General features: G+C 47.6%; 1 protein-coding gene across 3 annotated transcripts in view; it reads left to right on the forward strand.

The window, feature by feature from the left end:
• The first annotated feature begins 3,234 nt into the window (after nucleotides 1-3,234).
• Nucleotides 3,235-27,430, forward strand: part of GALNT14 (polypeptide N-acetylgalactosaminyltransferase 14) — a 209,466-nt gene continuing 185,270 nt past the window's right edge. For all 3 annotated transcript variants that reach the window (XM_047851980.1, XM_047851981.1, XM_047851982.1), the window contains exon 1: nucleotides 3,235-3,920. In XM_047851980.1, coding sequence (XP_047707936.1) covers nucleotides 3,792-3,920 — 129 coding nt within the window. In that variant the 5' untranslated portion in view covers nucleotides 3,235-3,791. The remainder of the gene's footprint in view (nucleotides 3,921-27,430) is intronic.

The raw sequence follows: 27,430 nt of genomic DNA on the forward strand, positions 1-27,430 counted from the left end.
AATTCTCCGTTGCTCCTTCTGCTGCCAGGGCCCCCTGCCAGTGCTGGGCCGTGTGCGTGTCTCGTCTCTCCGCTGTGCTATGATCTTCCCGGCTACTGCTTAGCCCTCCCTATGGCCCAGAAGGGGTAAAGCCCTCCACAGCAAGCTGTCCAGGCCTCTGTGGGTAAAATCTCATTAGGTCGGCACACAGGTCGTCTCGCTGGGGGTGACAGGTCTAATGAGCATGCAGATAGAAGACCGCAGGCACACACACGCTGTCACTTAAGTCACGCAGTGGGCAGAGAGGACGGATACAGGGACTCGGATCCGAGAGCAGCAAAAGGCTGCAGAGAGCTCGCGGACAGTGACAGGAGGACAGCGAAAGGAAGCCGGAAGCCAAGGGTGAAAACCCAAAGCAAAGGCCATTGGAGAGCATGTGCCTTGGACTCCATAGCTTCCCCCTGTCTCCAGCTCACATTTGCTCCATATGCTGCTTTACACAGCTTTCCGGGGCCATAATGGGTTTTATTCCATAGTTTTTATACGAACACGAATGACTCACATCTGCTCCAATACCCAATTTCCTCTCTAATGTCTTCGGCTGTGAGGAGAGAACAGCTCGCACAGAACTTGCCAACAATAGGAGTGGCGGGAAGAGCCCTACGCCGGGGACAAGGAAGGTCAGGGCCTTGTATGTGTGAGCTCGAAGGGTCTCTGAGAGGGTGTGGCATTACAGATGGGGAAACGGAGACCCACCCAGAGAACTGAGGAACTTGTTCGGGAATATCAAGACCAGGGAGGTAGATCCATTTTAGGGCACCAGGAGAGTCCTAATTCCTTATTCCTAACGAGAGTTCTTATTTAATTTATCTTATTTCCTGCCATGTTAAATCTTTTGCTAGGAGCTTTTCCTCCCCATATAAGCTGTGATGAGAAAAAAGTAACTTGGATTAATCGCCAGTGATAGCTAATCCCCCACTGGGATCTACTGTGCTCTGCATTACTTAAGCTGGTTATTAAAGTTTTAAATATCTGCCAGAGCGCATGGGGTGGGGGTGGGGGTGAGGGGGCCCATGCCGGGCCCTGGGAGAGACCTACAGGGCTGGGTCCTGCCTGGGGACCCACTTGGTTTCCAGATGCTTGAAGTCCCAACTGAAGTGCATTTCAATCCTGATGACCGTTACTGATGTGACAACTCAGACTACTATACCTTTGGGCTGGATCAGGTAACGACACTTGGCAAAACTGGATTCCCTTGATAGCTTCCAGAGGACCAGGGGATCTTCTCCACTTGAGGGCAAAATAACGATTCAAGAAGCAGGCAATCCCGTGGAAGGCAATCCTTGGAAGGCAATCCCTGCTCTCCCTTGCAGGCTCTGCATGGAGCTGCCACAGGAAACCCAGGGCCTCGGTTTCCCCAGATGCCAAACAGAATGAAGCCCCTCAGCCCCTCGGCGGCAGGCAGTGTGGTGCTGCACCATGTCTAAAGCCTGGCGATTGTGTAACCGTCTGCCATCTGTTACTCGGAAGCCGCATCACAAAGCGCTGAGCAATGGACTACGGTGTTGCAGCTCCTGCCTGGAGCCGACAGCATCTAAGCGGCTTGCCTGGGGGTCCCCTGCAGAGCCTGCCGCAGAACAGGGCGCCAGCCCAAGGCTGCAGGTCCAGGGTGAGGCCCCTGGCAGAGACCCAGGGCGCTCACGATGCTGCACAGATGGGTTCCCTTTCTGCTCCCCTCACCCCTCCCATTACAGTGATCTACCTGGATTTTCGCGCCGCCAAAGTGGTGGCTGGGGAGCCTACCCCAACCTTTCAGCGATTAGAGTTCTAATAAAGGCAGATTCTGGACCACCAGTCCCCCACCCCCAGGGTTCTGTGTGACGGTCTGAGAGCTCAGCTGAATCTTAAGATGGGCTGCCAAGAGAGCTCAGCTGTTCTGGGCTGTTTGATTTCCACCTCTGCTCCCAACCGAAACCTTGTTACCTACAGCCTGGCCAAGAACTCTTTGGGGCTGTGAGGCAGGACCGCCCTGTGGCTGAACGACAAGGCACCAAGTATAGGGGGCTTTCAGCAGATTACTCCATATGTGACTTCACTTCTTGGGGGCTGCATTTTACTAGAGAATGAATTCCACAGCCCTGCTTTACACCTGCCTCACCTCAGATAGGGTATGGGCTATCCCCTATGCTGAGCTCTGTGGGGACAGGCAAGAGGACGGTGGCTCTATGGTGGTAGGTACCTCATCCTTACCTCCCCGAGCAACTTAATGAGATAAGCACCCCTCCAATTAAGACCGCATACATTCAAATGGCACAGTTCCTGCAGCCACTGTTCCCCAGGCAGGACAGAGTTTTTAACACCCCTCTTCGAAGCGTCAAATGATTCGAATAACACCAGCACCCTGCATTCAGCTTTCACAATTATTCACTCACTTGTCCAAGGAGGTATTACCACCCCCGTTTGGCAGATGAGGAATCTAGGGCTGGGGAAAGCTGAAGGACTTGCCCAATATTCCCATGGCCAGTATGGCTGACCCAGGCCAGGAACGCCTCCTCCCCCGACAGCACCATTATTCTAGTCTAACTGAGGCCTGCGTGCGAATCCAATCCGTTATTTGCGCTGCTTCTAGACCCAAGTAGTTTTCACCTGCAAAAAGGAGAATGCATTTTTTTTCCAAGGGCATTTGGGAAAGGGGGCTTTCCCAGGGTCATTCCCAAGTACCTCATGTGGTTGGCATAAATTTGGAACACCGCCCCTCCCTCCCCCCCCCCCCCCCCCCCCCCCCCCCGCTAGCAAGCGCAGAGCCCTGATGCTTACAGGGAGAGAAAACCCTTAAGGGAGATAATTGCGCCTTAATTTTTAAAAAGATTTCTTTAAAGTTAAATTTAGACCAGCTCAGCGTTCCATTAAGCAGAAAAAGTTGCCAGGCACCTGCAGGCAGGCATAGAAACACCCCGGGGGAGTTGGCTGAACTCGGCCTTGGCCCTGAAAGCCCAGGAGAGTGAACCGCGGTCCAGGCGGCAGCCCCGCCAGCGCCCACGTCCCCCGGTCCCGGCGCCGGCTCCCGGAAGGCGGGTGCACTGGGGACCGGCTCCGGGCGTGAGCGCCACGTGCAGCCCCCGCGCCGAGCGGGAAAGTCCTCCCAGGCACAGCTCAACCCGGCCCGGGCTTGGCCCTTAGGTCCCGCCTTGCGGCTGGGGTGGCGGGCCTGCGGGGGTACCGTTCCTGCCCCGCCCCGGCCCAGCCCCGGACGGCCCCGGAGCCGCGGCCAGGGCTCGGCTGCGCCGGCGGCCCCGGAGCCGCACCGTGCGCCTCAGTCGGCGGGCGGCGGTAGCGCCCCCCTCGCAGAGCCCCGCTCGCTCCCGCCCGGGCTCCCTCGGAGTCGGTCTGTCGGGCCCACGCTCTCGCTTCGCTCCCCTCCTCCCTCCTCCTTCTTGTTCTTCCCGGGGTGCCGGGCACAGCCTCGGATTCCTCCCTCCCCGCAGCTCGAGTCCGTTTCCCTCGCGGCGGCGGCGGCGGGCGAGGCGGCGGCGGCGGCGGCGCAGGGAGCATCTCAGCTGCCACTGCGCTTCTCCGGCGGGAACGTGTGTCCAGCTTGGCTGCCCTTCGGTCCTTCCCGGCCCCTTTGCGCCCCGCGCCCCCCGCCCCAGCTCGCTTCACTCCGAAGCGGGCGGAGCACCCAGCAGCTTCCTGCCGCCCCAGCACCCTGATCCGGAGGTCGGCGCTCTCCAGGACTCCTGCCCCGCCGACCCTGACCGCCAGGGGGTGCCCCAGGGGCGTAGCGTCGCGGAGAAGACGAGGCAAACGGGACCATGCGGCGCCTGAATCGCCGCTTGGCTCTGCCGATCTTCGGGGTGCTCTGGATCACCGTGCTGCTGTTCTTCTGGGTAACCAAGAAGAAGTTCGAGCTGCCGCCGGGACCTGAAGTGCAGACCCCCAAGGTACGGGCTTGGGCGGTGTGGTGGGCGCGGGGCACTGATTTGCAGGAGTGCGCGCAGCCCGCGCGCCGGGTTTGCGGGCTCCCGGGAAGCCAGGGCGGGTTTGCTGGGTGTCGCGAGCAGGTAACGGGGCGCCGGATGCGGCCACAGGGTGATGTTTCTGGATTTAGGAAGGCTCGAGGCATCTCCCGACCCGTGAAGTGTGGCAGTGGGAGTGGGTGTGGGTGGCGGGAGCGCGCTCGCGGGCAGAGTGGGGAGCTGAACTTGGGCAGCGCGCTGGGGTCCCGGGGCGGAGGGGACGCTGCAGACGAGCAGCCCAGGGGTGGCGGTCCGTGGACGCCGCGGGAGAGTCGCGGGCGGTGGGGTCGGGTGGCAGGGCGGGCCGGTGCTGGCGCCCGTGAGGAGTCTGGCCGCGGCGCTGACCTCCTTCCTTCCCGCAGCTGCCAGGCCCGACCAGGGGAGGCCGGAGGCCCGGGGTGCGCCGCGCGCGCGTGCATCGCGGGCGAGCGCCGTGCAGCCTCCCGCACGCTGGCTGCCCGGGCCCGCCGGCCTGTCGCCACCCCTGCTTTCTAATTGTCCCCGATCTCTTTAGCTGCGTGGGAAGTTGAATGTGCCCTGAACACCACTGAGGAGCCTGTAAAACCAGACGCCTGGATGTTGGTGGGGAGTTGGGGAAATGAGAATCCAAGTGGCTTTTCCAACTCCTGCCCAGTGGGTTCCTCCAAGCCCAGCCAGAAGGTTCTCCCTTTAATTTACATTCACACATTTACCTTTAATTCAGAGTCCCCATTCCTGAGTCTCCTCTTCCTCAGACCTGGTCGTGGGACACAGAAGGAGGCCTCTGGGGGTTCCTGACCAGGCAGACAACATTTACTATCTGGGTCCAGAGCAGTCCTCCAGGGACTTGGAAAAAGCCTTTGGAAGAGGGTATGGTCTGAAGCTGGAGGCTAAAAAAGTGAGGGGGGGTGGGATGGGGAGAGAAGGGGGTCTCCCCAGTAAGTCCATACAGAGGCCCAGTTTGTGCCAGGTAAACAATAGGTGCTTCTTCATAAGTAATTGTGTAAGTTGGGTGGTATCCTCATTTCATAGATTAAGAAACAGGTTCAGTCTTTGTGCCTTGCCTTAGGTCGTTCTGACTTGAACTCAGACCGCTGATATTCAGAACCTTTCCACTAAATCAAGGTGTCTTTCAGATCCCTTTTTAACTAAGTCTTCTGGCACTTGTGTTCGGAATCTTGCTAATGCCGAGTTGAGTCCCACAAGCGTTTATTGACGGTCTGCTGTGTGCCAGGCAGTGTGCTAGATGTTATGGGTACAAATATGTAGATCTCACCTTCTAGGGGTAGGGGCTTTGCTCAGGAATGTGCCAGGATCATACAGAGTGCTGAGTGCCAACAGGGCTCAGTGTACTGGGTGTCATGGGAGCCTGGGGACTTCCTGGGGGAGGAGGATGTGACAGAACTGAGTTGAGAAGGATGAACAGTAGTTTTGCCAGGAGGTAGGGAGGGCATTCAAGGTAGAGGTTAACTGTACCAAACAGGCTCAGAGGAATGACACAGCGGGTTGTGTGAAGTTGGCATAATTTGAGTGTAAACCACGTGGCTGACGGCAGGAGGAAGGGCGGGCAAGTGTGAAAGGGTAGGATTGGGTAGGACCTTGGGGGTGCTAAGGGCCCTTGGAGGGGTAGTAAGCAGGGGAGTGAGAGATCAGACTGGTGACTTCAAACAGCCTTTGGATCAATTTTCTCACCTCAGACCTGCCTGTAGATCTGGAGAGCTTTTCTTCTTTTTCCCCCAGGGTGGTTCTGCTCCTTGTGATGCAGTTAATGATGCCTGCAGGGACGTGAACTCTCTCTGTTTTGCATTGAACCTCATTACCTTAAGCTTACTTATTCTTAGTTTACACCAGGGAGCTGGGACAAGAGATCCGTATCCCTCTTTGTGCACTTTGTCTTTCGTCTTTACCTGCCTCTTCTCGCCCTGGCATGTGCTGGACACACATTTACTGAATCCAGCTAGATGCCAGGCTCTGTGCTGGGTTTGGAGACTGCTGCGATGAAGATACTATGTCCCTGCCCTTTGCAGGGAGGTAGGGAGGCTCTCACAAGTTCCTGGTTGAGGCAGAATTACAAACAAGTGAGTAGTGGGTGGGGTGGGGGGAGTGGTCTAATATTGGAATTCTGGACATAGTGGTGTGCAGTCATGGAAGAGGTGGGCTTCTAGTTTTGGCCACTTGCTTTTGGTCTTAATATCTTACTTCTTCTTCCTCCCATGTTCTGTGTCCTTGAGAAGCACAAATTCTATAGACTTTTAAAATCTTGATACCTTTTATTATTAGGCGCCCTTCTTAGTATATTTCTCCTTTCTGTTTTTTGCCTGTATGTGTGACCTCGTGTGCCCACGTATATGTGTTGTGTCTCTTCGTGAGTGTATTTGTGTCTGGTAGATGAACACCCCTCCGTATCTTAGGATATGTGTATCCGAGGAAAGAGACGGAGAGACAGAGTCCTTCTGAGTGCCAGAACAATGTTATTGCCATGACTGACCTGTTTAGGAAATTTGCACATCCTGTACAAAGGTGTGCGGTTGGTTCCCAAACCTGACGGCATGGCAGAATCCTCTGGAGAGTGTTTAACATACAAGTTTTGTGGCTTATTGCAGAGACTATGATTCTGTGGGTTTGGGAGAAGGTCCCAGAATCACTGTCTATGCAAGTGTTCCGTGTGAGTCTGAAGCAGCCTATTGATGGGTATAATATTTGGAGCTAGATGAAGAATATTAAGTGTGTTGATTTTTTTTGTAGTTTGGCCCCACGCAAACATGGCCGAATGATTTCATTCTTCTTGAGTTCCTCAAGGACCAAGCTCGTGTGAGCATGTGCACTCAGGCAAAGTAACAAAAGCTAGCATTTGTGTGGTGCCTTACAAATTCACAAGCTCTGTTTCACACGTATTCGCTCATTTAATCTCCACAACAACCACATAAGGCAGATAATACGTTTATGCAGATACGCCTGAATAATGAAGTTATACAGTTGGCCCACGACAACAAGGCTATTATTAAGTGGCAGCATCCGGGGTAAGAATGGAATGGGATCGTTTTCGGCACCGCCCACCCGCAGGCTCCTTCCATGCCGCTCTGCTGTGTGGACTGCCTGGATCTGCACTTGTGGGTAATGGGGTGAGGCTAGGGGTGTTCACAGCATGTGCTTCCCAACCTCCTTTCCAGCATTTCCATGGTTTGTGCCTAGACACTTGCCTTTGGAGAGCTCCAGGGAGGGGGGAAGGTGTCGGTATAATTTGTGGGGGAACCTCCTCAGGGGGGAATCCTGATCTGCTCTTGGAGGAGGCCACCTGGGGCTGAGGAGGCTCCTTTGCCTGGACAGAGCTCCCCCTGGTGGGGAGGGTCTGGTTGCAGCCAATGATTGCAGCATCCTTTCCAAGGCAGAGATTATTTCCTCAATAGTAGGAATTTGGATGGGATGTTTGTCTATTGTAGGCAAAAAACTCAGTTTTGTGTGAGTTCAGTATCCTAGCTTTTCCTAGGAAATGATCATTCATGGTCCTTTGAAGAGCTCTTGACTTGGACACATTGAAAGGAAGCCTTAGGGAAATTTTTGTCCTTCCTGGACTCCTTCCCACCTTGGTAGAGGGGGTCAGTTTATTTCCCAAAGCACAAGCAGTGGGTGCCCTTCACTTAAAAATATTTAGAAGCCCCTGGGTGACTCAGTTGTTTGTGCATCTGACTTCGGCCCAGGTCATGATCTCGCAGTTTGTGAGTTCGAGCCCCGCGTCGGGCTCTGTGCTGACAGCTCAGAGCCTGGAGCCTGCTTCGGATTCTGTGTCTTCCTCTCTCTCTGCCTCTCCCACACTCTCACTCCATCTCTCTCTCTCTCAAAACAAAGAAACATTAAAAAAATTAAAAAAAAAATATTTAGAGAAGTCAGGGGACTTCTTTAAAAAGAAGTCAGAATATCAACAAGCACTCTTTTTTTTTCTTCAACCTTGAGCTTCCCCCTCCCGCCCCCCCGCCCCCACACCCCAGAAACTGGAGAGGAGAGGACTGGGGCTGGGGCTCCTGGGCCAGGGACCCCTCCACGTAGACTTTCCACGGCAAGTTGCCTTCCCTGGAGTCCACTACAGGCTGTAATTCACAGGCCCTTACATTTTTTTCCCAGTGTTGGAAAGCATCCTCATTGGCCTGGGGATGGGATCTCCAAAGTGGACCTGATAATAAAATAAAACCTGTGCCTTGTCACAATCCAACTGATGTAGAGAAGGCACGCTGCACTCCTGGTTTAAGAAAATTAATTGGATTTTTTTTTTTTTAAGTTCCAAGAAGGGCTGGCTCTATTAATAGCTCAAGTAAAGATTTCTTTAAGTTTGACTTCTTAATGTTGATTGGATTCTTTTACTGGGTCCCTCCCCCCTCCAAATTCTGCTGAGCTCCTAATTGAAAATCGTGTAACAAGTTTGATGTCTTAAGTCAAACTGTATTTTAGTGATAAATACTATACCAGTAAAAATACCTGGAAAATGTTTTCATTTCTTCTCTCCTGTATCATTTGTTTGCCATTTGGAGAATTATACAATAACCGACAGAATTAAAAAAAAAAAAAGCAGCACATTTGTCTCTTCCAAGAAACTAAATTTAGTCCAGGGGCTTAGGGCTTAGTAAAAGCAAAAGAATTTGAGGCCTGAGGGTACTTTTTGAGGAAGGTATTGGAAATGTAAAGGCCTTGAATAAAGTGCCTCGGGCCCATGTAGATGTATTTGTGCTCTACTAGAAATATAGCAAACGCTATTAGAAAAGAGCTTGTCTTTTGGTAGTATTTGCATGCCACAAATGCCTTGAGTATATGACACTGTTATTTTATTCCCCATTTAGTAGATCATTTCTCCCATTAAAAAAAATCATGAATTTTAGAGAGAGAGAGAGAGAGAGACCCTGTTAATCTGCTGACACTTGGAGCATGCATCCTGGACTCTGTCCAAGGAATTTGACCCTGGCGTGACCAGAAGTAGCCCACCATCAGATGAGCGTCCGTTGTTTCCTTCATTCCTGCGTGTGCAGGTGCCAGGCTCTGGGCTCTTTGCCCCCCCGCTGTGGTTCCCAAAGCAGGTGGAGGGTAGTGTCGCTTCGTGGTCCAGCAGCGGCTGCTGTACAAGGCTGAGAAATACGAAAGTAGCAGGTTGGAACCTCAGATATTCAAGAAATAGCCTGTTTTTGTAGATATCAACAAGCTATTTTTTTTTTTTTTTTTTTTTTTTTTTTACTCTGAGCTCTCCCCTGCAGCCAAATTCAAGCCCATCAGGCTGGTGGGAGTCTGCCCACACTGGGTTGTACCCACATCCCAGCTTGCTTTCTGGCTAAGAAAGCACTCCCCTTCAGGGCCAGGTGGGAGGCCCTGTCTAGGGACCTATGGATCGGACCATTCTGAGGGACTCTTTTTGAGTCAGTGTGGGGAGCTCTCTCTCTCACTAAACCCTTGTTCACCGAAGTGGCCTCCTGCTTTTGGAAACAAAGACCAGGAATCCCTGTCTCAAATGTTCCTGGAGGCATAGAATGATACCTGCTCAAGTCAGGGAAGACAAAGGGCCAAAACCAAGAGGGAAAGAGAAATTAATGTTCCTGTCATAAGCCTCCCTCAGCCTGTCTAGAGACTACCCTTTTTCAAGGTTGCTCGTGTGTTTGCTTCATTTCAAGGTGTTAATTTCCACTCATCAGAGGTCATTTATAAGCTAAACAGGGACAGAATGAGGCTGCCTTGGCTGATGCCTGAGGCCCAGGGTTTCCACCCGGCCTGGTTCACAGGATAGCTCGTCTGCCTCGTTTGCCTGCGTCCTTTCCCACAGCCTTCCACCGCACATTTCCAAAACCGTCTTCTCCATTGTCAGGTGCATTTGAAGATATGTGTTGCCGTGCCCTTTTTTAGTGTCTAACGTGTCCAGTTCTGTCGCTCCTCCAGAGAGCATCTCAAAGTCCCCATTGCACTTTGTGAAAGAGTGTCTGAATTAGAAAGCAGGGACAGATCCCCCGCTCCTCCGTCCGGGGCAGTGTGTGAAGCCTGCCATGGCTTTTGCACATGCCACCCCAGAGAGCAACATTAGAGACCCACCATCTGTGGGGTACGTGAGTGTGAATGTGCCCACTGCCCGCCGCAGCTGGCCACAGGGCCCCTGGGTGGTCAGCCTTCCCACTCACAGGAGCCTCAGAGACTCGCACTGTTCACTGCAGTCAGGAGACTGAGAGCCCGACCCTCCCCTGGCAGCTCGTGTCACATCATCACGTGTGGTTTCACCTTCTGGCTTTTCTTGTGTGTGTGTGGCCGTCCGTTGGCCGTGCTGGAGGGAACTCCGGTCCTTTCTCCTGGGACCCAGTCTCCCCAGCTGTGAAATGGGGGCAGCGTGGCTACGGTCCCCCTGCCTGTCTCACCCTTGCCCCGCCAGCAGGTCTCAGTTGTTTCGGGTAATTTGGGAATGACTCTGAAAGTAAGACCTCGTGGCTATAAATAATTACACCACAGATACTCCGTGTCTATTACTTATCTTTTAATTATTTTACCAGAAACGCTAGATTAACCAAAAAAATAAATCAGTCTCTGAGTCCTCAGATGTTGAGCTGATTAAGAAAGAACCCCTTTGGGATATGGAAGAACACACACGCATACTCGGGTACCCTGGGGAATTCTGCAGAAGCTCCTGAAATCTGCTGGCTCTGGTATTTTGGTATTTCAGAATAAATGGCCTGATGTGACCTTCTGGGGCAGCAGTGTTTGCATTTGGCAGCAGCTGCTGCCATCACAGGACCTAATGAACGAATGCTCGGAAGCTGAGAGGGGAGAGAGGGGGAGAGGTCTCTGCCGTGTTAGCTGGGGGTCCTCTTTCCTCCTGCTTCTCTTTCACACCATCCCCTCTTCCCTCCACCACATTCTCCCTCCTCTTATTTGTGTCTCCTGGAAAGCTGGTGGGGTCTAGAGCAGAGAGCCCCAGGGCACTCGGCTAGGAGCCCCAGGAAGAAGTCTTAGGATGGGGTGACAGGGGCCTGGGACTTCCCTGTGGCTCCAGCCAAGGTCTGGAGCAGCCTGTGTCCCTGATGCCTTGGATGAAAAAGCAGTTGTTAATGAAGGAGGGAAGTGACTGCCTTGCCCTGGGCCACCCCGGGCCATTCCGCTCGCTCGGATGCCCTGGGAGCAGCGTGAGCCCTTCTCGCAGAAATTGAGGAGCCGTCTGACCCACGGCGTCCCGGACAACGCCGCTTCCAAGTACAACGTCTCTTCTGCATACCATTCCCAGAGACAAGATTAGGCACTTAAAAAAATAATTAAATTCTCCTCATGTCACTTGTCTTCTTAACTGTAAGCACTACAGAGATCTTTCAAGGAAATGCAGGGGAGAGCTGTATGCTCACATGTTCCTGCCATTGGATTTGAATTCCCAGATGAAGGGAACAGCCACCCAGCTGCCTCCTTTCTAATGATCCTGGTTGTTTAAACCCAATTTGCATCTCATTCCAGGCCAGGAGAGAGAGGGAAGTATCTAGAGAACGGGTATGACTGCCCCATCTTGACAAGCTCTCTCCAAAGAGGCTAACTGTCCCTTTTCCTTGTCTCACTATGGTTTAGAAATTAGGATTTTCTTCCCTGTGGTCGGGACTGGAGATTTATGTAGCTTTTCTTGTTCCTCTGAGAACACTTCAGTCATTCATTACCCGCACCACCACCACCCCCCCCCACCTCCCCCCAGCCACAGAGAGACTGGTCCAATCAATATTTATGCGCCCATCACTCGCAGCTGCAACACACAGGAATAATGCACGCCAAATTCCTTGATGGCCATTGAAAAATTAGCTGGCGCCCATATTTCAGGCTCATTGTATTCTAGGATCTCGGGGAGATCAGAGCACGTGGTGCACAGATTAATTAAGCTGCCCAGATAATTGGCTGTTAATAGACGGCCAATTGATGGCTGCCAGATGGGTGCGGAATTGACTAAGGTGCTTATGGCGGGGCTGGGGTCTTCATCGGTGGGGGAACTGGCTCAAAGACTTGATTAATTAAAGGTGAATCAGGAACAGGATGTTAAGTGGGAGCTTCTTTCCTCCACCGCTTCCTGTGATGTTTTACAGTTTACACGGTGTTTGTATTCACAAATGCCTCCTTTGATCTTTCCTGCAACCACGTGAGCTGGAAGTTAGTAACACTCTCACTTTCTGAAGTATGATGAAGCCGAGGTTAGAAGGGGGAGGCGACTCTGGCAGGCACCCCCAACCAGTAAGTTGTCTTGAACTCACTCTTTTGACTCTAAAGCTCATGCTGTTTCTATTATGGTCATGCTCAGCTTCTGCTTAGCATTGAAATCTATTTTATGTAGGTACATGTTATATGTATATTTTCATATGGACAAAAGGTTAGCGCTCTTGCTGAGCAATGACTCCTGACCTCTGATGGAAGGCCGTGTTGCTTTTCTGCATGCGGAAGGGAACTGAGGAGTGAATTAGGGGCACCAGAGAGCCCATCTCGGAAGGACCACTGCAGGTCCAGGAAGACTTTGGGTTTTCTTCCAGGAACGGCCAGGTTTGACTTACCCCCGGGCCCTAGAGAAACATTCCACAGGATGCTACCTTCTGCTGTGGGAAGATGCTGGGCCAGAGTGGCTCCGTCCACGTGTCAGTGAGGACGTCCCTCCTAGGCTGGCGGGGTTGACAGCCGGAAATGAAACTTTGCTGTCATTCACGAGGCTGTTCCTCTCAAAAGTCAACAGGATTGTGCAATTAAGACAGACACCGTTGATTTGAATCCCTTTCCTGATGAATGTGGTGCTTGGACAATCAGAAGCAATTCCCCTCTAAGAGGAAAAATGTCACTTGAAAGAACCTAGTATGTCCTGTTTGAAATGCAAGGCAAATATGTGGTGGATGACTCCAGGGAAGTGCCTCTGTCCCCAAGCAGAGGGCGCCCTGCCTGTGTGGTGCTGTTTAGCTCTGAAGACCCCTTGATGACTGCTCAGTCCTGCCTTGTAGTCAGACTGACTGCCGGCTGCACCCAGTACCGGGCTCAGCTTCTTCACGGCTGCTTGGGAGGATGGGTGTTACTAACGTACTTGCTGTCCGTGTGTACGTTTCAACTTACGAAAGCAGAAAATCAGGAGCTGCTAATGTCTTCTTGGATATTTTGTCTGCAGTTCAGATTAACTACTGAAGGGCTCATGGTGGTGCTTTTGTTATGCGGTCTGAATGACAAAGTCAGTGTCTACTCCAAGATCCCAAGTGGAAACATGGTTTTTTCACTCTTGTCTATTTTCATGGAGCATGGCAACATTAAAGGGAACTATATTTTTAACAAGTGTGCATGGAGTCAGAACAAAAAGAAATGTAAACCTAATAAGTCTGATATTTTCCCTCTCTACTCGGAGGCCCTACTGATTTTCTAATCATATTTGCCCAATTCTGGATCACATAACTCCCTGGAATTCTCCCTGCCTCTCTTAAAACTGGCATTATGGTTTCTGCTCCAGGTTTTAGATGTTCTCTTACAATGGAGCATGTATTTTGGAAAGCTTCTTGGTAGTGTCTACAAAAGCTGAACATATGTATATATCTTTGACCCTGCAGTTTTGCTCCTAGCTAGAAACCCCAGAGAAATATATTTGTATTCCGGTGAATGTCATGTAACCTGAATAGGAGTTGGCACACTTTTTCTGGAAAGAGCCAGACCGTATGTATTTTTTTTTTTTTTTTAGGTTATACAGTTCCTGTTGTAACTACTCAACAGTGTTGTTATAGAGTTTACAATAATGTAAGCAAGTGGAACATGGCTGTGTTCCAATAAAACTTTATTTATGGACACTGAAATTTGCATTTCATGTATTTTTCACATCTCATGAAATAGTCTTCTTTTAGTATTGCGTATTTTCAAATATTTATACATGTAAGCTGCATTCTTAGTTTGCAGGGTGTGCTGAAACAGGTGGGAGGCAGGCCAGATTTGGCTGTGGGATCCTATTTGTATAAAGCACGAAATCAGGCCAAACAAATGTATGGTGTTAGAAGTCAGTTTCATGGGGTTAGTGACAAGAAGGGGACAGGGGTGCTTGGGGAGAACTGGTTCTGTTCAGTTTCTTGATCTGGGTGCTGGTTATTTGGATGTGTTCCCTTTGCGAAAAGTCACTGAACACACACTCTTTTCTGTTTGTGTATTTCACTTCAGTAAAAAGTTCAAAAACAAACAAACAAACAAACAAACAAACAAAAACTTCTGAGTGTGTGGCTTCTGACTCAGATTTCAGCACCTCACTTGGGGTCAGAGTATGTAGTTTTCATTCTTTTTATAGCTATTGATTCCTGTTTCCTGGATGAGACCGTCTCTGGAGAAAGGTCTTGATCTGTCTTTCCAGTTTCCCCAGGCTTATTCCCTTTAATAATAATAATAATAATAATAATAATAATAATAAATAATCAGGGAGACCTTTAACAACTGGTGTGCCAAGGGTACCAGCGAACCAAAGTATGTGCTGCGTGTTAACCCCTTAGTTGCTGGATCACGGGAGGATGAGGAGGATTCTAGGAGAGTGGGTGCTGGGGGAGGGCCGTCAGGACAGTGGGAACCATGCGTAGGACTTTGGCTGGTGTAGCTGTCCCGTGGTGAATCCAGGCTAAAACCTGCTTATGCCTATAGGTAAGCGGTGGAGGTTTAATTCCAGAGAATGGAATTACGTGGCACAAACTATTGGCTTGCCGAAAACCAGCTGTTGGTGGGTGTATCCAGGATGAAAGCAAAGAACTAACAATCTGAGCCCCTAGTAAGTGCCAGGTGCTGTGTGTGTGTAGTCGTCTATTCATAACAACCCTGTACAGTCGGTATTATTCGCTTCACTTTTCAGAGGAGGAATCTCAAGGCTTAGGGAAGTTCAGTGACTTTCCCAAAGTCATGCGGCTCGCAGGTAGAGGAGCTGGATTCCAAGAGGGACCCGTCTAGCCCTTGAGTCTACCTCTTTGCACTTATCACTTGTTCACCCCATGCTTCCTTCTGTCCCCTCACCCTCTCGCACCCCCTGTGCTGTCTTGGAAGTGATGACTTGGATAGATCTTTCTTTACCTTAGCAGCCAGCCTTTATAGCAGCCTTTGCTCTGCTTCCTGGAATTATACACCTCTTGTTTACACCAGAAGCTATTGAATGAAGTAGTTTTATATCAGAAGCTGGCTCTTCTAGGACGAGTCCTTTTATAACAGTAATCAAAGAAAAAACTTTACAACATTTTCAAAGGGAGATATATTGTGGTTTCTGGACCATTTGACATCCTTACGAACACTTTTCTCCGGCAGATGACTGGGAATGTTTCTCGTCCCAGGGTTAAACTTTAAAAAAGGAAGTCCTCAAGGTATCCCATTCTTGCGAGTGTTAAGGTGCTTTAGGTGTGCCTCAAGACAGATTGGAGAGGGGACAGTGAGAACTGACCAACAGATACAAAAATGCGAAGGCTATAGTGGATGGCTACCCACTCCCAACATCATCCCTCCCTCGGAGAGTAGTTCCTTCCCTAGTATAATAGCACCAATTATTTGGTTGTTTGTGCTGAGGAGTTGAAAGCTATCGTGTGCCGGGAAAATACTCAGCATGGAGCAGTAATTATGGATCAGCTGATGATAAAGGATGCATCGGATTGACTACTAATTAGATTATTAGCAGGAAAAACAAATACCTGCTATTAATACAACACATAAGCTGCATTTATGATACTTTCTACTTTTAATGCATATTCCTTTTTATAATGTGCAGTTTCCTTTTTTTCTCTTTCAGGGCCAAGACCTCCAATTTCTCTAATTTTAGTACAACTATGCTTAGTCGTACTAAGCATATTTGTTTATTGAGCTGTAATCTGGTCATTTTCTTGTTTCCTTCTGGTCCCAAAGTGGGGTTGGGAGAGCTGATATGTATTGAGTGCCATATGTCAGGCCCTGAAGTGTGAAGTGTGTCAGGTCTTTTATGGGAAGAAGGCGGGCTATTCTAGAGCAGCATCTGGATCTTTCCCATAGCACTGTGGCACTGTGTCTTTTTAAGGGGTTAGGGATCATGGGGTTTTCTTTGTGAGATCAGTGCTGGACTTAATTGTCAAAGAGATGACCCCGTTGCTTTTTGTGTGGCATTTTAAGATTTGGTCTTTGTTACCCTGGATTCAAGGTAAATGGGATGGACATTTGGGTGTTTCAGGTGCCGGCACTCCCCGCTACTCCCCACCAGGTCAGCCATGTAGGTTGACTGCGTGTCCCCTAGCAGTGTGAGAGTCCTAGCCACCTGGGGTGGCTAGGAGTTCCATGGGTTCTCTTCCATCTGAAAGAGCCCTTGGGAGCTCCCTGGGCTGCCTGGGAGGTTGGCAGGCTGAGAGTTAGTTGGTGCTTGCCAGTATGGTCATGCTGGGTGGTGTTAAGGCTGGCACCCTTCTGGGGCGCCTGGGTGGCTTGGTCAGTTGAGCGTCCGACTTCAGCTCAGGTCATGATCTCATGGTCTGTGAGTTCGAGCCCCGCGTCGGGCTCTGTGCTGACAGCTCAGGGCCTGGAGCCTGTTTCAGATTCTGTGTCTCCCTCTCTCTCTGCTCCTCCCCTGTTCATGCTCTGTCTTTCTCTGTCTCAAAAATAAATAAACGTTAAAAAAAATTTTTTTTAAATTAAAAAAAAAAGGCTGGCACCCTTCTGATTAAACAGTGCCTGAGCCATACAGGTTGTTAAAATGTTCTCTTATAAATATTATCTCTGGATGGCATTGAATAGCCTTATTTTACTAATGAGGAACTTGAGGTTCATGAAGTTCCAATAACTTGCCCAAATCAGTAGAGCTAGTAAGTGGCAGAGCTAAGACAGGTCTGGGTGATTCTGGAGCCCATGCTGGGGCATCATCGGGATGGTTCACAACGGGCAGTGAGCTCCTCGAAGGAGTTTCTCCTTTTGAGTGGCTGGCCAGCATGGGGAAACAGAGCAAGCAAATTCCCCTGCCACTAGGTCAAGTCCATCAATTCATCCCACAAGCCCCTATGGGGCACTGCTCTATGTGAAGCCCTATGTAGGAGATGTCCCAGCTGGGGTCCTGCCCTCATGTCCAGGGCAAATTTGGGGCAGTAACGGAGCATGTAGCTGTGGCTGTCTGCTGGCTCCTGGCCACTTTTTCTTTAAAACTACCTCCCTCCTGGGTTTTACATTTGTTGTGTATTACTGGAAGGATACAGCTGTATCTCTAGGATGGTTTTTTAATGGTGAAAGGTACCGCAAGATGAAGAGGTGTCTTTCCTCTCTTTTGAGTTTTTAAAGTGGAACATGAGGCCAAGGGGATAGAGAGAATCTTAATTCGGGTTCACAGGATAAAGGCTTGAGAAGATTGCTTTTGAATTTACTAGTCATTTTTGCAAGGGTGACTCTTCCCCTGATCATGTCACTCCCCCGTTAGCTCAGAAAGTTCTAGTTGAAGGTCAGTCTCATCCTGAAAAGCTGTTTCACTAAAACAGGAACCTGTTATTCTACTATGCCTCTTATTAGAAGAAAAAGCATTTAGGGAGGTCTTTTAAAGGCATTTTGGTGATTTTTGAAGAAGGGCATCTGTCGGGATCTACTTGTCCCCAAAGTGTGTGCTGTTTGAAAAGCATAGTCCTAGTGGAAGGCAGACAGGAAACTTCAGGATAGAAAATAGGCACTAGAAAATAGGGAACCTTCAGGGTAGAAAATAAGGTGGCTGAGCAAGCCACGTGGGTCGAATTGCCCGGGGTGCCTCTTGTGATTCTATACTTATTTGGGCACCAAGAGCTGGGTCTGCACATGGGCCAAATCCAGTCCCTTCCTCCTGCTGTTTATGTACGGCCTGGGAACTAAGAATGGTTTTGGTTTTGGTTTTTTTTTTTACATTTTTTAATGTTTGGGAAAAAACTCAAAACAAAAATAATATTTTGTGGCACATGAAAACTGTGGGAGATTCACATATCAGTGTCCGTCAATAAAGTTTTACGGGAACAGAGTCACGCTGGCTCCTTTATATGTTCTCTGTGGCGGCCTTCACACTGCCCTGGCAGAGCTGAATGGTGAGGGAGACTGGCTGGGTTACAAAGCTCACATTTTACGGGACCCTTTAGAGAAAAAGTTTGCTAATCCCTGCCCCAGACCTTTGGTTCTCATAGTGTGATTCCTGGGTGGGGGTATTTGTTCACCTGGAAGTTTGTTAGACATGCCAAACCTCAGGTCACACCTACCGATTTCACATCCGTGCTGAAGCAAAACGCCCACATGGTTTCCGTGCAATTAAAGTTTGAGAAATGCCATATTAGGTGTCAACTGACTCTTACAAAAAGCTTATATGGGACAAACTGAGGTCTAGAGTTGCTGCCACGTTTCCCTATTTGTAGTGAATTCAGTTGGATTGGATCATTCCAGTCTAAAGTCCCGTTCACCCAGTTAGACTGGGGGGGTTCTTCTACTTAGAGCTGCAGAAGGATCCAGGAGGCCTCCTCAGTGCTCCCAGGAACATGGGAGGGGCCTTGAATCTTCCAGGCGTTGTGGTCTCAGCTAGAACATCATTGACCAAACCCTCGTCATTGTGCTGACCCCCGGGCTGGGTTCCTTCTGATGCCCTGAGTCCCCACACTCAGGGTCCCGCCTACCTAGGGGCAGCACTGAGGCGTCCCTCTTGGATCTTGCTACACTTTGGGCACCCAGCACTCTTAGGACTCGCTGCCTCCATTGTTTTTCCAAGTTAGAGGAATTCCTTTTTTCCATCACCCTCTGTGCTACTTATTGTTTCAGCAACACGGGCTTTTGCATACCACCTTCCTGGAAGCAAGGGAGCATCAAGTCCTGGTTGTGTGTTGAGATTAGGGGTTGGGGTACGGCTTGGGGTGGGAGTGAGCAGGTAGAATGCAATATGAAGAAATATAATGAATATCTCAATATGTGATCCTACCACACCTGCAGTATATTACGATGGAGTTGATGGGACAACCAGTGTAATCTAGGGCAGTAGCAAATGTAGACTGTCTTCCTGTAGAACAAGGGGTAACTTCTGTAGGAATTTAGAGAAAGGGAGATTGTGTGGGTGGCAGGGGCAAGGGAGGTCTTATGAGGTGCTAGGTCTCCAGCAAGAGTGAGCAGAGGTCAGTGGAAACCAAGAGCAAGCCAGATGTGGAAGAGTTTGAAAATAAAGTCATTTGCTTATTTTTGTTCTAAAACGCAAGTATGTCTGAAAGTAAACAGATCTCCCAGGTTGGGAATATTATACCCTACTCACTGGGGACTTTGTTTAGTACATGTTTTGGGTTTAAGTGTTTTAACTGCTCAGAGTATGCTAATTACTCTTAAGGTAGCAATTCAGTGAAATTTGAATTTGACGTTCCCTTTCTTTTACCCTTTTGGCCTAAATGAGAGTGTATGCTTTTCATTTCTCACCGAGGTTGATTCTGGTTTTTCCTGACCACCTATTTTCATCTTTAATTCATGTGGCTGCTTCCTAGAGAAATGCTCCTCTGGAAAATTCATCTCACCTGTCTACATTCCCCTCGATGAAGCCTTGGCGGGGCTGTGGCCAAAAGTCACCTACAAAAGGCATGAACTGAGGGCGTATGCTTGGGGTCCTGAGTCCTGAAGACCTGAGTCCACATGCATTAGTTGGAGGAATGAAGTGGCAACATCCCAGCTGTTGTGACTGGGAGGATGGATCACAATGAGGTTCTAGAAGCTTCCCTCCTTCTTACATATACCAGGTAGCCCAAGGCTGATGGCCTGTTTGTGTTACCTGCAATGTATGGCTGATCCATGGAGACTCTCTCCAGATTACCCATTTGGGAAGCTAGATTAGGAAAGGACCTAATGCAGCGGACATGCACATAGGCTCATGATGTAGCATGTTAAAAAAAAAAAGTAGGATTCGAAATTGTGTCCATAGTAGGACCTTATTTTGTTTAACAGAAGATGTATATTGAAAAAAAATCTTAGAATGTCAAAATGGGTGATTTGCCCAAATGGGATATTGTCTAGGCTATCTCACTGCTGCTTATTAATTAATTATTTGATTGATTGATTGATTTAGGCCCCCTGCTCCCTAGCTCCTTCCATTCCTCCCTTCCCCAACTTTTACATAAGCAACGTAGCAACCTGTGTATATAAACTTCTGTGTCTTCTCTCTGCACCTGTCATCAGTATAGACACGTAGATAAACATTTACAGATCTGCTGTGGTCCTTGTTAAACAGGAGAGAGAGGTTGATCATGTTGTATATATGTCTTTGTATCTTGTCATCTAATCACATATCCTAGAAATGCTCAGGTCAGCCAGCTTGTTTTTGTTTTTTTTTTTTTTTAATTTTTTTTTAACGTTTATTTATTTTTGAGACAGAGAGAGACACAGCATGAACGGGGGAGGGGCAGAGAGAGAGGGAGGCACAGAATCGGAAGCAGGCTCCAGGCTCTGAGCCATCAGCCCAGAGCCCGACGCGGGGCTCGAACTCACGGACCGTGAGATCGTGACCTGAGCCGAAGTCGGACGCTTAACCGACTGAGCCACCCAGGCGCCCCCAGCCAGCTTGTTTTTAATGACTGCATGATATTCTATGATTTCATTCACCTGTTTCCATTTAGTGGGACTCCACCTTGTCTCTTAACATTTGTTATCAAACCCAGTGCGGCAGTAAATATTGCACACGTATTCTCACACATTGGGGCTTTTGCTTCTATGGGATAGATTTTGAGGAATGAGAATTCTGAATCCAAGGGAGTCTGATTTTTATATGAATGGGTATAGTAATATTGCTTTTAGAAGCAGTGTAAAAATCCACATTTCCACCAGCATAGTATGAGAACTCTTTCCCCAGCATCTCCTTTAGCATAAATGTTGTCATTTTCCTTTTGCCTATCTGAAGGGTAGAAAACGGGATCCTATTGTAATGTTACATTCTTCTGACTTCAGAGAGGTTGGATGTGTTCTTGTACATTACTGCCCTTAAGGATCTGCTCTTCTGTGATGTATCTATTCATATCCTCAGCCTGTTTTTCCAGTGGGCTGTTTATCTTTTTCTTGTCAATTATAAGAGCTCTTTGTATGTTACAGACAGATTTTTATTGGTCGTGGGCATTGCAGATTTTTTTTTCTAATCAATTGTTATACTGTTGATTTTGTTTATGTTTTTTATATATTGCCATATAGTGTTTTTGCTTGTTTTCTCATAGTTAACTGTCTTTTTAATAATAGCTAATGAGTGTTCTGTCTTATTAAAAAGATCTTCCTAACATCTGGGTTGTATATAGAACAGCCTAAATTTCCCCTTCTACATGAGTTACACATTTTTTTAAATCTTAAGTCCATCTGGAATTAATTTTTACGTATAATCTGAGGTAGGGGTTCAACTCTGTTTTCTTTTAAATGGGTAGTCATTTGTGTCAATATCACCAACTAAACCATCATTTCCTCCACTGACTGAAATACTACCTTTGTCTTATATTTGTTTCCCCAGAATACTGAGTTTTAGTTCCTGGAGTTCCATTCTGTTCCCTTGACCTATTTATCTCCTACTGTGCCAATATCATACTTTTACTAGGATTTTCTTAGTAAATCCAGGGGTTACTTGAATAATCCAGCGGATTTCCTAGATATAAAATCATATCACTATCAAAATGAGTTAAATTTATCTCTCCTGTTTGAATATTTCTTGATTATTTCACTATCTTGTTTTGTCACATTCATGGGAACTTTAAGATGAAAAACCATGCTAACTTTTTCTTGATTTTGATGCAAATGGTTGTAATGTTTTGCTAATTTGCTGTCCACTTTTATGAAATATTCTTAAAAACAATTTTTTTAAAAATTTTAGACAGAGTGTGAGTGGGGGAGGGGGCAGAGACACAGAGAGAGAGAAAATCTTAAACAGGCTCCATGCTTAGCATGGAGCCTGATGTGGGACTTGATCCCATGACCCTGGAATCATGACCTGAGCCAAAATCAAGAGTCAGATTCTCAACTGACTGAGCCATCCAGGCGCCCCTGAAATATTATTCATTGTATTTTAGTAGTTTCCTTTTCCTGTTTTACCTCAAGGTTTTTTAATTAGAAATATTTTTGAATTTTTATGTTTTGATTGAATTATGTGTTTCCCTTTTATTGATGCAATTAATTATTTTGATTTCCTTCCTCAAACCATCCTTGCATTCCTGGAATAAACCCTATATAGTAATGGTTTATTTTCATTGTTGCTGCTGGATTTTATTTGTTGGTGTTTATTTGGAATTTTAACATTTGTATTCATGAATTAGATTCATGTATAATTTTTTTGGTACTCTATCAGAGTTTACATTTAAGAGGGGACTGCTTTCATAAAGTGAATTGGGAAGATTTTTTTTAATCCAGTGGTAGGCCTTGACTACCTTGCATACCTATTTTTATTTTTCAATCCAATCTGATAATTTTTGTATTTTAATAGGAATATTCAGCATATCATAATTCATGGAATCATTGATAGATTGAATATTTACTATTTATTTTTATCTTTCTCCTTTATGTTACTTTTATTAGTTTGGCCAATGACCATTTCAACTCCTCTGTCCTTTTTCCATTTGGACATCTTCCTGTGCCATCAACATTGACTGTTACCATTCTTTTCAGGGTATTTAAATACCTATTTCTATGAAAACAAGATATCAGTGAGTTTTCCCTGCCAAGATTTTTTTCCTCATCTATTCATTAACCTGATGAGTTGAGCCTCATGGGGACATTTTTACTTCCTTACACTTGCTTACAGTGAAAGCAGGTGGAATTTCAAAGGCTTTTACTCACTTCACCTTCTACCACCCCTAATTTCCAGGTTTTACTGAGATAATTTAACACTTCTAGAATGAAATGTCAGGGGTTTTTTTGTTTTTGTTTTTGTTTTTGCAGAATGCCTCTTCTTTTTCAAGTACTCTTTTTTGTGACTTACATTACACTTTCCAAACACTTTCCTACTATTTAGATGTAACAAATCATGGGGCTTACACTCATCACTGTGTTCTCTTCATCTCACCCATCTTGAGATTTCTGTTTGAATTCATTCATGTTTTTGATCTGAGCTTTTTTTCCCAGATGGGTTGTGTAGGTTATCTTTTCTGTGAACCCTTGCATATCCACAAATACTCTGCTGATTGGACAGGTTGGGGGGGCTCCTGGGTGGCTCAGTTGGCTAAGCATCCAACTACAGCTCAGGTCATGATCTCACGGTTCATGGGTTCGAGTCCCACATCTGGTTCTGTGCTGACAGCTCAAAGCCTGGAGCCTAGTTCAGATTCTGTGTCTCCTTCTTTCTTTGACTATCCCATGCTCATGCTCTGTCTCTCTCTCTCTATCTCTCTCTCAAAAATAAACATTTAAAAAAATTAAAAAAAAAGATTGGGTGACTTCTGGCTTGGCTACTGGCCATTCTGTGGGTACAGTGTCTTCCTGATCCCAGTTTTGCAGATGCAGGTTTACTTGAAGACAAATTACTTTTCCCATGTAAGTTACCTTTTCTTTCTTATTGGGTACTGGTGAGATTTTCAACTTATCCTTGGAACTTAGGAACATGCCTTGGAGTATGTCCTTTTCCATGACTCCTATGAGGAGCTCAGTTCCAGGTCTTTCTTCAAGGGAAATGCTCCACTTTTATTAATTTAATTCTTGTCTATTCTTTATGTGTTCCTCTTGGATAGGTTGGGGGTGCCTGGGTGGCTCAGTCGGTTAAGCGTCCGACTTCAGCTCAGGTCATGATCACACGGTTTGTGGGTTCGAGCCCTGTGTCGGGCTCTGCACACAGATAGATATGTTCTCCAAATTTCTTTTTGCCTTTGATTTTTAGGTCTTTTGGGTTTTGTTCTTGTTGTGATATATTTTTTTTTCCATTTGGTCTTCCAAACCACTAATTCAGGTCCCTACAGCAGTGATCCCCTTTGTCAATTCATCTGATGAGTTTTTAGTCTGAAAATCATAATTTTTGTTCCAGAAGGTCTTTTTGTATGTGTGTGCTATGAATGAATATCATTAGGAGCTGTTATTATTTTTGATTGTGTTGCCCTTTGGCTCCTCCAGCAGCTCTGTTTCATCAACAGCTTCCCTCTCTAAGTGTCTTGCTTGTTCATCTCTCTGGCTTCTGGCCCCTTCTGTGGGTGGCTTGTTCCCTTTGTTTCCTGGATGAGGCTTAGGACCAGCTGTCTGACCATATCAGGTAAGATCAGCAGAGAGTGGTGATGGTGGTGTAGTCTTGACTTCTGTGCTTTGGAGTGGTTCCACTTGGCTAGTGTCAGTTCCCTGAGGCACCAGGAGGAACCACCTAAATTGCTCTGGCACCAGGTCAGAAAGGACTTGGTGGGTCTGTTCAGCCTCCAGCCCTTCCTCTGAGCCAGGGAAATGGAAGGCCCCCTCAGTGTGCTCGTGCCAGGAATGCTGCCTTCTTCCCAGGGCTCGTTCTCACTCTTGGCCAAGTTGTTTGTGGGGTTTGGGAGCTCTGCTCTTGCTCTGCACCTCTCTGCTCTTGTCCTCCATGCTGTCTTTCAGTCCTGCATCCGCTTCCTCCATCCATCTCTGCAGGACCTGTGGTCGCTCTCACCGACTCCAGACCATACCCCTGTGTTTGTCTCAGGGTCTTCCAGGCTCAAGAGAGCACCCTGCATTTGGGTTGGAGTTGAGAGAGATGACTCCACATGTCCACAAGGGCACGTTCAAGACACCATTGTCCCAAATTGCTTCATCAGTTTCTGATTTTTCAATAGTGAATTTTCAGAAATTTCCAAGTAAATTCTGTTTTAAGATTTAGGTTTCTTTGTAACCTAATTAAGTTCTGGTAGGAAAATGTGGAGGTGGAGTCTTTGCATTACCTTTCATATTCTGCTACCTTCTGGGAGACGGGTTATGCTTCAGTTTTCATTGGGAAATGTTACTGTGATTTTATAGCAGCTGCATATAACACCACTGGATAGGCCTAACTCATCTTTACTTGAAATGGCTTCCTTATGAGGCCATTTGGGACTTCCAGGCTTAATCCATCACAACATAAGAGATCAAGAAAGATATGGTGATGAGATTCTATAACCAGAGAAAGGAGGATTTGGTATAAGATGGGCATCAAAGTGAAGAACCTGGGGATGGCAAGAATGAGAAGATTCAAAGTAACATCAGGGATAAACTCAATGGTGTTGCGGGCCGATGAGCATGGTATCAGACCTTGTTCCATAGGGTGGACAGAATGCCAAGTAGAGCCCGAATTGCTGGGGAATTAGTTGGCCAAGATGTTATCAGATGGCCTTTCAAGTGAGGAGAACTTGAATGGTCATGAACAGATCATGAATATTGGCCATTTTTCTTTGAAGACTATGGCATATTACAAAGATTAGCTCATGAAGAATTCAAGAGACCCTCACCTTTTTCAAAACTTACTAAGCATCTCTTCCATACACAATTGTGTGCCTAGTGCTGTCCCATACATCTCGTTTGCTCTCCATCCAACACTCTAAGTGAGGCAACATTTTCACAGTTTACATGAAGAATGAGGCAGAGACTCATTCAAGGTGCCTTATTCAAGGTCATGCGTCGGTAAATGCCTGTGGCATGCCTTTATGAGCTGATCAGGAGGCCTGACTCAGATGTGACAGTGTTGTTGAAAAGCATAGGTTTTGGTCCAGGATTTGCTCCAACAGTCCTCAGTGTAAGAGAGCAAGGGCCCTGTGCTTGCTCTCCTGAGCCCAGGGGCCAGCTCATTGCTCTTGGGGGGAGCATTTCGGGGCACACTTATGCTGAATGGGCAGGAGTATGACTGTTGGCCTTCTCTAAAGGGCAATTTTTTATGGAGTTTGCAACTGAAATGGGAGCTCAGGTCCTCTGTAGAACAGGAAGGGATGTGTAGAAGGAAAAAGAAGCAAAACAAATAACACTGAGCCTGAAGGAAAGGAGGCATGAGCCCTGTGGTTGAAGGCAACAGCTTTCTATGGGACTTTCCTGCTGGTAACAGTGCTTCTGGTGGCCTATTTAACAAAGGGGAAGATAAATTAACTCTAAGAAAGAAGCAAAATAGATGGAGGAGGAGGAGGAAAGGATTGAGTGGAAACTCACTGTGCCTAGAAAATGTGAGTCAAGTCAGGTGAGGACCTCCATTTGGAGCAAGAGTGTAAGTAGGTCCCTGTTCACCTGTATCATCTTGCTTCATTTTAAGAGGCAAAGGGCACTCACAGTGACACAGCCAGCATTCTCCAGAGGGCTGGGCTCACGGGTGAGCTTTGTGCAGCCTGTGGTATATTGTGATGGTTTACTTTTGGTTTGATGGGTTGTAGTTTGAAGTCCTGGCTGAAAGCCACATGTGGTACTCCCACAAAAGATGTCCCAGACAAATCAGTCTGTTGAACAAGCAGACGGTCCTCCTTGCCCCTGCCTTTGGCTTTCCTGCTGTAGATTCAGTGAACAAATTAAGTTTAGCACATGTTTTGCAAATATCTACCATGTGACCACTGCTGAACTCCACACTGTGGGAATAAAAGTATAAGCTGGCCCTTTGCCCTGGAAATTTGTGGCATATTCAGGGAAGCCAGCCTGGAGTCCTTGTCATGATGTCCTTGCGGCTTGCTAATGTGGAATCACTGGGCCTGCCTGCTGGGTGGCTCAGCTGTGGCATTTCCCCACCCACAATCCAGAAGGTTCCCTGGGGCTTCAGAGCTGAAGCAAGAGGCAGCGTTTTATTCTCTGCCTCACTCTGGTTTGCTGTCTTTGAGGCTCTGGAGTGCCTGCTGTTTTAAATTCTCTGGCTTTGTTGGAAGACCACTGGGATGAGGGATGGTTTGTCTAACTCTTGTCTTATAAACTGGGTACATCCCTTCCAGTCAGTAAGGGATGTGGAGGTCTGGTCCAGGCTCTCACCTTTTCCCTTAACCTACCTGAGTCAAGTTGAGTGTTATTTTTGAAAATCTGCCCAAGAATTTTTTTAACCTTATTTATTTATTTATTTTGAGAGAGAGAGAGCACAAGCAGGGGAGGGGCAGAGAGAGAGAGAGAGAGAGAGAGAGAGAGAGAGAGAGAAAGAAAGAGAGAGAGAATCTCAAGCAGCCTCCACACTGACAGTGCAGAACACAACGTGGGGCTCGAACTCACCAACAGTGACGTCATGACCTGACCTGAAATCAAGAGTTGAATGCTTAACCAACTGAGCCACCCAGGTGCACCAGAATTTTTTTTTTTTTTTAATGAATCTAGAGCCTACTTGAGAGTTGCTATAAGTCTCGCTGATTCAGTTTTTCTCACTCAGAGAAAAAGAACAATCAGCTTGACATTAATTCCCCTGCATTTGAGAACAGATGGTTTTCTGAGCACTTAGAAAAAAAATGGGGTGATTGCCAGGGCTAGCGTGGCTCCCCACCGAACAAAGCACGCTTTCTTTCCTGGGGTAGTCCCAATGGGAGGTCAGCGGAAGGACGTAGCACTATAGGGCCAGCACCCGGCCCAGGCGCTCGCTCTCCCTTCCTCAATCTCGTGCTCTGGGAGACTGTTCTAACTGTCCTGAGCCA

Source organism: Prionailurus viverrinus, chromosome A3 (assembly GCF_022837055.1).
Source record: "Prionailurus viverrinus isolate Anna chromosome A3, UM_Priviv_1.0, whole genome shotgun sequence".
In the NCBI taxonomy this organism is placed as follows: Eukaryota; Metazoa; Chordata; class Mammalia; order Carnivora; family Felidae; genus Prionailurus; species Prionailurus viverrinus.